General features: G+C 48.1%; 1 protein-coding gene and 1 pseudogene across 1 annotated transcript in view; both read right to left on the reverse strand.

The window, feature by feature from the left end:
* The window catches only part of Ubac2 (UBA domain containing 2), a 125,693-nt gene continuing 112,802 nt past the window's right edge, over positions 1 to 12,891 (reverse strand). Inside the window, exons 8-9 of the mRNA XM_048341142.1 lie at positions 12,412 to 12,534; positions 1 to 1,103 (exon numbers count right to left, since the gene is read on the reverse strand). Coding sequence (XP_048197099.1) covers positions 996 to 1,103; positions 12,412 to 12,534 — 231 coding nt within the window. The 3' untranslated portion in view covers positions 1 to 995. The remainder of the gene's footprint in view (positions 1,104 to 12,411; positions 12,535 to 12,891) is intronic.
* LOC125348145 lies at positions 7,361 to 8,383 on the reverse strand (annotated as a pseudogene).

Genomic DNA, 12,891 nt, shown 5'->3' on the forward strand with positions numbered 1-12,891 from the left:
TAAAACATTAGAAATTTTATTGTATCACACAAAATTTGCATCAATTTGATACATTGCCGCTCATTCTGCCAAACAAGTTGCACAATTAGGTTATCATTCAACTTGCTCTAGTGCTATTCTCACCCATCTCTGCGGCACACACTGCCTCACAGTGGGGTCTGGTGCCAGGGAGAACCTGTTGTGGAGGGGGGGACTGGCAACGTGGGGGGCCAGGAGGGCTAGTCCTGCAATGGGCTGCGCTGGGGTCAGGCCGTGCTGTCTGGTCAGGTCTTGCAAGACTCCAGGAAGCAACTCTTTTCATTGTTCTGTCCACCCCTACCCCACCCAGCCTGAGTGGCTAACTCTGGATATTCTGAGCAGAGCCACTCCTAGAAGCATCATCAGAACATTCCCGAACCTCAAGTCAGTGCTGGATTAGTAGTATTTTTAAGGGAGCTGGAGTGAGCTGGACTGGTGTGGCTTTGGGCTGAGCTCCCATTCCTCCCTCATCCATGGGCATGGTGACTGTCACTCAGCTCCTGAGCCTGTGGACCAACAGCCAATGGGATTTGAACACAGGCTTGAGAAAAAAAATACAGTGATTGGAAGCTCATCGTGCGATGTGCCTTTCCTGAAGTCCCATCGCCTCCGCCCCTCTGCTGCGCCAATGATCCCGCGGTGCTTGGATAGCCTGCTGCAGTAAGCACACGACGCTGCGGCCAGTCCTCATCTGGCAGGCTGTGCGCATGCCCACCCAGAGAAATCTGCATTTTCAAACGCATTCAGACACAGCAGGAACGAGGGAGGACTCTTCAGACTAAGGAAAATGCCCAATAAAAAAATAGGTAGAAAATACATGCTAATTTAATGGAAAACTTAGGTTGACGCTACAGTGGTAGCCATCTTGAGCCATGGGTGCCGCCCTCTCCCATGAGAGCGTCGGCGCCACAGCTGGCCTGGTCCTCGGGCGGAAGCGGCGCAGGGCACTTGCCATGGCTGCTCAGGCGGGCTGCCCGTTAGTGCTGCAGCAGGAAGTTGGTGGCCATGTTGAGGTCGTTATTCGAGGCTCGCAGGGCTTCCAAGGCGTCTCCTCTGGAGAATCCCATCTCCATGAGCCGTGCAACCTGTGGACAAGGAGCGGACACCTGAGGCCAGCACTGCAGCGAGTCTCCTCACTAATGGGTTTGTCTGGGTACATTAATGGGAAAGGTCTACCTGCTAAAAACAAACACACAAACCCAACGAATTTCCATTTCATGGTGCAACCTGATGTTAAAAAATTACCAAAGGCATCTTTTCAGTTCTTATTATCTGTAGCCAACTGATCTGCAGTGTCTTGTGTAATCTCCACTCTACGGAGGGCCAAGTGATCTGCTGGGACCATGCTTTGGGAACAGATCAGCACAAATAGCCTGAGCCGCCCTACTCAAGGTGATCCTTGAGGAGTGCGGGATGGGTGGTTGGCTGACCACATGCCTGTAGCAGCTACATCTTATGCTGCCACTCTGATGGCCACGACACGGTCCCCGCCTTTGGGGGCTCCGGCCTCTTCTGCATTTGCAGCAGCAGCCATGCTTCCAGAAGCTGGAGCGGAGTTCAGCAATTGAGGGATGGGTGGACGTGTCCTAAGGCCGGCAGGGGCACGGTTGATTTTGTCAATATAGATGCTTCCTGCATTTGTATATGCAGGATAAAAACTGCCAGTATTGCTAAAGTTTACTCATAACCTATTATCCTAATGAGTAGGTTATACAGGCTTTGTGCAGTGGCTCGTTCTTGCAATCCTAGCTACTTGGGAGGGATGGCAATGTAAGGCCACCCTTGACTAAAGTGAGACTTCATCTCAAACAGTAAGAAGCTGGCCATGGTAGTGTGCACCTGCCATCTCACGGGGAAGCCATGAATAGGATGACAGTGAACCAGGTTGGCCCAGACATCAATGAGACCCTGTCCCCAAATAACTACAGCAAAAAGAGTTCTGTATATGGCTCAAGGGGAAGAGTGCCTACCTAGCAATCATGAGGCCCCAAGTTCAATTCTCAGTATTGCCAAATAGATAATATATAATAAAATCTATATTAGTGGAACACATGATATACAATTGTGTTATGTTATAGCAGTCACCATTTAAAATTTTCAGTTTGAAAGCCCCATGCTTGGTGCTATGTGTGGGAAGACACTGTTGCCTCTGCCCTGCTCCAGGGACTCCTCGTGAGTGGGAAGAGGGTGAGGTGCGGGGGTGGCTGGGGGAGGCAGGCACGGGCATGGTCTGTGTGACAGGAGGCCCCAGCGGGAAGGCAGTTCAGGGAAGGCTCCTTCAGTGACCATCAGGCCCAGAACTCCCTTCCCCCAAAGAGCCTTGGGGCAAGAGCTGGGAGGAACAGGGATATGCAGGGGACACTCGGCAGAAGCCAACCGAGGGGGTCATGAACACTTAGGAGGTGACAAGGATGAAATGCAGTGGTTTCTCCCCCAAATGTTCCGTTGCAGCTCCATGCACCATGGCGCAGGCGGCGGGCTGCTGTCCGTAAGAGCCCCAGGAGTGGGTGGGACTGGCCTGTGGCACACGGGACCAGCCCCCACGAGCGCGAGGGCTGTGCCCACAGGCAACTGCAGCTCAGCGCTCCAGGTTCGACACATGGTACCGGGAGAACCGGGGAGCCTCCTTCCTTTGTTCCCCACTCAGGGAGAGCTGTGCATTTTCCAAGCCCCATGCTTGCTGCCCAGGTTCTGCGGGACTTGAGGGCTGTTCCTCACCTCGTGGAGCAGGGAACTGCCCAAGTCCTCATTTTACCTCTCGGAAGTAGCAGAGGGTGCATGCAAGATGGACCGGCGACTTCTTTGTCCCTCAGTCTCTTCGATTCTCTACCCACACCCAGTTTCTAGCTCACGTCAGCCGCTGCTAGCTCCTGTCCTCTGCTTTGTTGTGTTTTACTCCGGTCTGGGGCTCTTCCCTTTGCCACAGCCTATGGACTCCTCTTCACTTGCGGAACTCCGGGCACCTGCCCTTACCGTGTCTCCAAGGCCAGGAGGAGCAGCCCAGACCAGAACTCCCTGGGGCCCCGCTGACCACTGTCCTGGGCTCAGAGGCATTTAGGGGTGGATTGTTTCCCTCCACCTCTGGACTATAAGCTTTGTAAGCAAAAGGACCATGGCTGCTTTTGCTCATGCCTGTTTCAGGTTCCAGAACTTTCCAACCCATTCCCTCATTTTTCGTGTCTTATTTATGTAACGTCTTTCTATATGGCCCCTGGAGCAGAACACACCTCTCTCTGTAGGTGTGGACTGGCCGAGGTACATGTGTGCATGCTCTTGTGCAGAGAGTTGCCACATATTGGTGGCCTACTAAAAAAAACTTCTGGAATTTCCCCAAAATATTCTCAGACCAGCTATCTTAAATCCAATCTTGTGCTTCTCTACACACAAGATCGTGCACATCTGTGTTCTTTAGCCAATCAAAACGCATCACTGTACATTCTAACTTAGTTGTCTCCTATGATAATGTCCGTCAAGCTGGGATCTCCCTCAAATTTGCCTAGCAAACTAGTATGTCATTTGAGTTATCATCGATGACAATGTTAAACAGGCCAGATCAAAGACAACCCTGAGCTCATGCGAGGACTCCAGTTCAAGTGGTTTAGCATTCTGGATCAGTTCCAAACCCACTTCAACTTCCTCTTTTCCTTCTTATCCATTCCACAGGTCTCTGGCATCTCAGAATGATGAGTTATGAAGGTCTCAACAAGGTTAGTTTGGTGCCTTCAGACCACAACAATCACCTGATGTTAATCCTGTTTACACTCTGCCAGACACCAAACCCCAAGTTCAGTCCTCAGGGTTCACTTTCCCCTCTCCTTGGGAGTCCTGCACACTGAGTGTTTCTTTCCACCTTTCCTGGCCCGTCTGTCCAAGTGGCCCAGGGCCCTGGAGCTCTGTGCTGAATGTGCGTCATGAGAACTGAGAGAAATACCTGGCAGAGGTCTGAGGGGTCCAACTTGGCTGCAGTAAGCGCCCATGGTGGGAGCTGCAGTTGTTTCTCCTCTGGGCTCTATCTCTAGGCTGATTAGGGTCGGGTGGTTCTTTCTTTAAACCCATTATCTATGGGCTCTATAGTTGTGTTTCACAAGCCCCAAGCCACTAGGCTGTAATCAACAACTTCCGACAGCTTGGGAAACATTGCCCCTAGTCTCCCTTTTGTCACCTCCAGGGCGGCTTCTCTGTAGCCCTTTCAGGGCTTGGCAAGTCATGATTTATAACCTAGCTCCCACTGGAGATGCCTTCCACTCACAATGAATTTGGTAGAGAGCCAGAAGATGCCAACACAGGCAGAATAGGTCCCAGGCCCCCTCCAGCCTGGAATGGCTGTGATGTTCACACTCGGATGATGTCTGCTTTGAGCACACTGCCACTTCTGAGCGAGCTTCTCCCAAGGTTATTCCTGCCCCACGAGGACCAGCGCATGCGCTGCACCGCCTCTCACAAGTCTGCTGAAGAGTGTCCGCTGCTATGAGCGGGCAGTGGGCTGGGCTTCAGGCCCTGTGGTCAGCCACCAAGCCTCTTAAGTCAGCCACATTCGAGGCTTAGGTGCTCTAGAAGATGTGTGATGAGTCTTCATGGCTGCTCGACTTGGTGTTTGTCAGCTGAAGACCTTGAAGGACCTGCACTATGGAGGCACAGCTAGAGGACTTCTGGTTTGGCACCTCCCCTACTATCTGGTTTCCTTAGTAGACAGTGACTTCCCCCAGGGCTGAAGCCTTGTTCCCCACCCAGGGGACACACACACGGCACCTGGCTATGAAGGTGGGTAGGCTCAGCAGTGGGAGTTCTTCAAGGAACTAAAGGGCCTCTGGGTAAAATGGGACAGGATAAAAATGGCATAACACATAACAGTCATGCTCTGCTACACGCGCTTTCTGATGCTGGCAGAACTGACAGCCAGGACATGCGCACTGGACATTTCTCTTGCACCTCCCTTGCTGCCTTCCTGCACGGGGACCATCGAAGTTCCTGTGTGAAATCATCACCATGCAACACCAGGCTGGAGCACAGCAGTCTCTAGTCCAAACATCGAATCTGCCCTGTGTCTAACTTGACTTAGAAACCAGCATTTGTTGGTCCATGCCCACGCTGGGCCGCCTGTCCACTTTCTACATTTCTTTATGCACACTAAAGTTCCCCAGCACTCTCATCTAGTGCCTCTGTTCCTGGACAGATGCCCTGACCTTCCAGAGCTGAGGGCAAAGGTAACTTGCTCAAAAGTCACCAGGGAGGCTGGTACTTCGGTAGGCAGTGCAGAGCCCGGCTTTGCTCCTTCCTCCTCGGGTTGAATTTGGTTTGTGGAAGTGTCTGGGGCAGCTGTGCCTTGGTCAGCTGCCTCTGGTCATGTCCTGTCACAAGTGCCAGTGGCTGTCGGGGGCTCCCATGACGCAGGCTCATGGCTGGCTGACCCCAGGCAGGGACAGACAGGAACAGGCACCACCAAAGCTGGCGGCGTTCCACACGGCGAGGTGAAATGCATGCTTTCCACGTCTTGCTTTCCAAGGCCACACCAAAAGAGGAAATGCCTGCCAGGTGCACACTCATCGGGCTAGTGTTCCTTTCCTTTTTACTATTTAAAAAAAATCTTCAGTGATTGTCCCTTCGGTTTCCAGATAATTCCTGCTCAAGAAAAGCAGTGAAACTGTACTTTGGTATTCTATTTGCATATTCCTCTCTTTGATTTGTTCCATTGAGACTCTCACCCCCTCCCTCAGTGACCACTCTAAAGCCTGGTCTCAGGCAGGGCTGTGGTTTTCTTTCACTTCCCTTTAACTAGAAGTGTCAAAAACAAATGGCATTTTGGGTTCTTCTTCCGATTCTGATGCTTGTAGAAAGCTAAGCCTACCGGGTAGAGGCTCTGCCCGATGCCCCGCTGGCTGTTCTGCTGCATGCACTTGGTTGGGGTGGGCATGCCGGGGCTCCTGCTCTTGCCTTTGTTCTTCATAGCTGTCATTCCCTTCACACTAGCTGCCCTGGGCTACGGGTCCCTAAGATCCCTCGGGGAAGTGAGGCTCTTCCTTCCCTGTCTGAGCCTCTGTTCCCACAGCTCTGCCGAAGGAGTGGTTCTTGATTATTTTACATCCCTGGAGGGCACCCATCTTTGTCCTTCTGCCTGGTTCAAGGCTAGCATTCGGCAGGTCCCACAGTAGGCTATCTATCTTTTAGAGCACCCAGCAGGAATGGGCCTTTTTAAAGTTGTTTGTCAGATACAGTCGTGTGTGTAGTGTGTGTGTGTGTGTGTGTGTGTGTGTGTGCAAGACTGGTCAGAGACCTTCCTATTTATGCCTCCTCTGTAGCTAACATTAGAGGTGTGAACCACCACACCCAGATTTTGTTGTTGTTGCTGTAGGGTCTTGCTAACTTTTTTGCCCAGGCTGAACTGTGATCCCCCAATCTGTGCTTCCCGAGTAGCTGGATTATAGGTATGAAGGCATAAGCCACTGTGCCAGTCTAAGAGACCCTATCTGACAAGCAAACTGAAAGCAAGGACTGGAAGCCTGGTTCAAGTGTTAGAACCCTCTTAGCAAGTATGTTACCCTTACTAAGTTCAATCCTCAATATGGAAAACAACAACAAAAATGAGTTAGGTGTGGGGCATAGGCCCAGCACTAAGAAGCCCAAGGAAGGAGGATCATCTTATCCAATATTTGCATTTGCTGGGCAGTTCTACCAGGCCTCCAGTCCTTTTTGCTCTGGTTACTTTTGAGATCGTTGTGCTTTTTGCTTGGACAGGGCCTGAAATTCAATCTTCCTATTTATGCTTAATGTCATAGCTAGGATAACAGACATGTGCCAGCACACCCTACTTGGTTTTTGTTGTTGTTGTTTGTTTTTCCTGTTGAGATAAAAGTATTGTGAACTTTTTTTGGCCAGGGCTGGCTTCAAACCACCATCTTTCAGATCTCCGCCTCCTAAGTAGCTGGGATTACAGATATGCTACTGATCCCAGGTACTAGCTGAGATGGAGGGGGTCTTACAAACATTTTTACTGGGCTGGCCTTGAACTGTGATCGTCCTGATTGCTGCCTCCCAAGAAGCTAGGATTCTAGGTGTGATCCACCAGTACCCTGCCAAAGGAGGAGCTTGTGTTTCAGGCTAGCTTATGCTAGCCTTTTAAGACAAGGTCTTAAAAATAGAGTTTAGACTCTTGAATGCTAAATACATTTTGCCAGTTTATCAGCTGAGATTAGAATTATCTTGTAGGCTTAAGTCATTCTAACAGGACACAATAGTATCCACACGACCTGTCTCATGTTTACAAACCTATTATGAAGGCAATGACTGGGTCAGGGCTTCCCAGAATGCACCATGTTTCCTGGGCATCTTCCCTCCACATGATCTTCCCTCCACGTGGAGGCCCAATGATGTCATTTCCTATTTGCAATCCTGCCATGGTTCTTGGAGCCTGGAGCTGATCAGCAGAGTCCATGCTCGCATGTCAGGTTTTTGGTGAGCCAGTCCTGACCCCTGTGCACACAGCTTCTCCCCCAGCAGGGCCCTACCCAGCTGCCCACGCTTCGTGGGCCCCTTACGCCCGCGACCGCCCCCTCCACCTGCACAGCGCTATCTCAACACATGTGCACCCTCTTGCACACCTGTTTCTTGTCTTTGTTTTCAAACCAGTACTGGCAAGTATTATTAAAGAAAAATCATGCGCGGTTTACTTTTCTCCACTTTGTTCTGGTATGCTTCTAATGGCATCAGAACCACCTGGATCAACAATAGCCAGTGTGTATATTCTGTAGTATTTCCCACATGCTGTGCTCGGTTCAATATTATTGCCACAGGAGCGATGGGCACCAGTTTTGGGCAACATAGTGTAATATTCGATTTCAGATTTCCTCAAGAATGGGAAGTTGTTGGCAAGGACGACCAACGTCCCTTTGCCCTGTCTGCTTGTACCTGAGCACGTACTTTTCCACTTTTCATAACAGGTTGGAGTCTAGAGTTGGTCAACTCCAGAGACATTTTGCCTTCTTGGTGATCATCTTCTTCCTGCCTTAAGGTGTAGGAGGGCTCCCAACCAAAAGCAGCTGACAAGAAGGCGGGTGGAGAGAAAGGTCCCATACCTGTTTCTGGGCCTGTCTTGTTGTACTAGGATCTGAAGTCAGAGAGTAGGTGATTCTGCCTTACCCACCTTAGTGTTTTGAGAACCTAGCAGAGTGTTAGGCCTGGAGTAGAGAAAGTGGTTGCTAACTGTTGACTATCTAAAAGGAAGGAAAACCTTCAGGGAAAGAGAGGAAGCAGAAGCGCAATCTTTTTGTTAAGTCCTAGCTTTGGTGTAGACATCTTCTTTGTCTGGCTTCACCAGAGGGCTCTTTTTCTGTTTGGAGAGTGATCAAGAGGCAAACATGATCATTCTTCCCCCTTGCCAGAATTTCATTTGTTAATTTTGAGTATGAGTTTAGTACAAAAACAACTAGAAATAAAAAGAAGAGAAAGAAATGGAATAAATAATGGGCATATTTCTTTGCAAGTTAGCAGACAGTTGGGCACTTCTGATGTACTACATAACCCTTGGTTATTGCCTGTTCCTTCTTTTTGTGCTTGACATGTAAGGATTTTTTATTGGCTTCTTCCTCTTCCACCATTCTCCAGGCGGCTTGGTGGGGTCCTTTGTGACATCAACTTCCTTGCGGGCCTGGAGTCGGTACCTCTTTCCTGCCCTGCCCAGTGGCTCTGCCACTAGCTGCTGCCTGGTGCATCTCGCCGTCCCTTGTTTTTCCATAGCTCATGTAGCTTGTACACCAAATGCCCAACAGCTGTGCAGATTCAGTGGGCTTGATCTTGGGGTGCAATTCCGAATAGAACAGGGACAAGCCAAGCTTTCTTGGGGCCTTAAGAGCCTTGCCTCTCTTTGAGCTGGTCCAGAATTATTTTACTTCCTCATCACCACGTATTTTAACTGTCATTAAACTTGGCCTCTCTCCTACCCCTCAGAGTACTTCTTGGACAGTTCTGCAAATTGACATGAACTTCTGAGTCTCCTTTCCTGTTCCCTCCGTTCTCCTCTACTCTCTCCCTTTTCCTCCCCACCCTCTTCCTTTCTTGAGACAGGATCTTGATATGTAGTCCAGGCTGGCCTTGAACTCTAGACCCTCCTGCTTCAGTCTCCCAAGTACTGGGATTAGTTAGAGGCCTGAGCCACTATGCCTGTCTGGGTTTTTCTTATGTTCCTCTCTGTATCCTTACATAAAGAAGGCATGAGCAGCTATCTTGTCTTTTGTTTGCTTGGGGCTGCCTTTAACCTGTGTTTTCTGCCGCTCTGGATAGTGTGGGGCACAGGTGTGGTTTAGTATCCACCAGCACTACCCTCACAGTCTTTGAGGCATGTTCAGTGGGGCTGGGTGGGATAGCACCGACAATGGCTGGTGAAGAGGCAGAGATGTTATCAGTCTACTTACTGAAAAATAGGAGGCCAGTGTCTATGGCTATGGTTTAAACTAGTAAGACTGGATTTATTCACTAATCATACTTCCATGATCATCTTTCTCATTATTTATCTCATACTGGATTTCCTTGTAGAACTCTCACTAAAATTCCTCAAGTATACATTTACAGTGAAAAAAACCAAACTCAAGTGTTTCTATTTCTCTGGGTTTAGAAAATTGCTAAGTTTCTTTAATGTACTGAAATTATATGACTCTGAGGCTGGGTATGTGACTCACTGGTAGGTTGCTTAGCATGCAACTCCTAACACAGAGGATAAAACAAAAATAGCAACACACACACACACACACACACACCCCTCCTCCTCCTCCTCCCAAACCCCACGACTCTAAAACTTAAAGAAAATGCCAAAGTGGAGCCCTGTCACTCAAATGGTAGAGTGCTAGCCTTGAGCACAAAAGCTCTGGGCTGGTGCCCAGGCCATGAGGTCAAGCCCCATGACCGGCAAAAAAAGAAAGAAAACCTGAAAAGGGTTATAAGTCCAAAATCTTTTGGGGCTGGGAATGTGGCTTAGTGGTAGAGAGTGCTTGTTTAGCATGCATGAAGCCCTGGGTTCAATCCCTCAGCACCACATAAATAGAAAAAGCTGGAAGTGGTGCTGTGGCTCAAGTGGCAGAGTGCTAGACTTGAGCAAAAAGAAGCCAGGAACAGTGCTCAGGCCCTGAGTTCAAGCTCCAGGACTGGCAAGAAAAAAAAAAGCCAACATTTAATTGTAAAGATTAATGATAAAAAGTTACTAAAATGATCTCAACATGTTATTAATAATATTTAGATAATTACTATCATGAACAAACTAACCAAGAGAGCATATCCACACTTCATTGTAATTACACAGCGCAAGAACATCTTTTCTATCTCTTTGAATCCTGCAGCAGCTGCCACAAGAAATGCCAAGAACTGGCATCACTGACACTGAGAAGCCTGAGGCCACATGGTCTAAATCCGCCATTGTCCGTAAAGAAGAATCAAGATTGAGAAAACACAACATACAGCAAGGAAGAACTGAGCACTGCCTTAAACTCATAGTGATATGTTAACATCACAGTTGTCATTCTGTGAGGTTTAAGGAAAATGACTCATAAAAAACAACAACCCTACAAACTTCAATTACATATATTCTTTTTGCTCTCTCTTTTCAACATTTTATTCCCCCAAAGTGCCAAAACCAAGAAGTATCTCACCTGTAAACACCTCACACCGTTAACGGCTGTGTGTGAAGACATGACTCACCCCGTTATGAAGTTCACAGTGCCATCACTGAATTTGCTCATTTCTTTCCATGTGGACTGGAGACTATTATCTTACTTTTTAAATTGTTACTGTAATGACTTATCAATGCTAAGTTTTGGGGCTTTTCATCCTTATTTCTGGGAAGATGTTTGTTAGGAGTTCTCTAAGGAAGAGGAGAGAAGTGCCTGGCCTCCCACTGGGGCAGAGCTGCTGGGAACCAGGATGAGCCTCCAGGCGCCCAGGCGCGACTGGATCACAGATGCCATCAGCACACACACCTGGTTTTTCTCCAAAGCATCTGCCATGGCTGCACCTTGGGGCGGCGTATTGGAACCTAGACCAGGGGAATCTTTTGAGTTCCAAAAAAAAAATTCAAGGACACAGTTTGCTGTAGAGGCTGGATGCTTTGTGTCTGACTGTTGTTTGTTTACTTTGGAGACAAGGAAGAGGGAGGAAGTGGCCAGGATTATCTGACCAGCTGTGATCGCTGAACTTGATTTGTTTTGTTGGCTGAGAAAAGACAAAACAGTCGGGCTGGGGATATGGCCTAGTGGCAAGAGTGCTTGCCTCCTATACATGAGGCGCTGGGTTCAATTCCCCGGCACCACATATACAGAAAATGACCACAAGTGGCGCTGTGGCTCAAGTGGCAGAGTGCTAGCCTTGAGCAAAAAGAAGCCAGGGACGGTGCTCAGGCCCTGAGTCCAAGGCCCAGGACTGGCAAAAAAAAAAAAAAGACAAAACAGTCATCACTGCAGTGTTCTGAACTTACTTTTAGGCATATGAAAAGGGTTTCTAGTTTGAAATAATTTTAAACTTATAGTTTCCACAGTAATACCAAGATTTCCTGCTTTTCATCCAGCCCCAGAAACTGTTACTCTATCACAGCGTTTTCTGTTTCTGTGTCTATGCACACCGTGAGCTCTCAGCCCAGGATGCGCCTGAGGCATCTAAGAGAGGATGGCACACAGCCTGGCCTTTACCGCTAAACAAGAGTACGCTCGTTCCCAACCACTACTACCGATGCCAAACCCTGGAGTTTCACACTAATATAGTCACTCTCTCACACACACACACACGGAATATGTGTATTTTATCTAGACCTGTTCTTCTAGTTTACTACCATTTCCTCATTTGTCAGTTATAATACACATGACATAACTTTAGAATTGTTATTCTCATACCATTATAAAAAATAACCTATGAAGAAAAGTCTAATATGTGTTTGCCATTATTAAAGGTTTAGACTGAGGGTCTATATTATGTTCAAAAGTTATTCAGATTAATTTCTTCCTCTTTGGTGTGATCATTAGTCATTTGAAAAATAATTAAGATTATTTGTTTTCAGTTTTACAATGGTTTCTGTCTAGCGGATTTTACTACTCTCTTCCCAGCCTTCCACTCCTCTCTTGCCCTTTGTCGGGAACCAACTTCCTTGTTTCTTGTGTATAGGCATGCATGTGAATGCATGTATGTTATTGATGGATAGATATATGTCATCACTTACCCAGTTGAGCCTTCCTCAAACCTTAAGAACCCTAGCAGCTAAGAAAGGTCCAAAGTGGCTATCACTGGCAGCAACTTAATGTTATCAAAATCTTTGTATTGCCATGTTTGATTTCTTTCTGAACCAAACTTTGATTTCTTGCTGGCACAATACTGCTTTAAGTTGGAAACATGGACTTAGGCTGACTAGCAGGTGCTACTTGTTACCTGCTCCTCGGAAACCTCTGGAGGCGGGGATGCTTGCTGTTCAGACTGCCGGCCATCCTGATAGTTTATGTTTCGTCGCTGACGTAAAGGAGGGAAAAGACGATTCCAATTGATCATTCCTCCCTAAAAAGAGAGCAACATAGAATCATGAGGCAGAGAAGGCCCAGAGCTGTGGTGATGCTTGAGGAGCTTGCTTTTGAGGCAGTCACATGGATGGACTGGAAAACAGGATGAAATGGGAAGCTTAGCTAGGCTCTTGTGGCCCATGCCTATCATTCTAGCTACTCAGGAGGCTGATGTCTGGAGATTCAAGGTTCAGCTGAAGCAGAAAAGACCTTCAAACTCCATTACCAAAATAATTAGCCTAAAGTAGTGCTGGAGGCACGGCCCAAATGGGAGAGCATCAAGCAAGATGACCAAGTATGAGGGCTTGAGTTCAGGCCTTGGTCACACACACACACACACACACACACACACACT

The sequence above is a fragment of the Perognathus longimembris genome, chromosome 3 (assembly GCF_023159225.1).
Source record: "Perognathus longimembris pacificus isolate PPM17 chromosome 3, ASM2315922v1, whole genome shotgun sequence".
Lineage (NCBI taxonomy): Eukaryota > Metazoa > Chordata > Mammalia > Rodentia > Heteromyidae > Perognathus > Perognathus longimembris.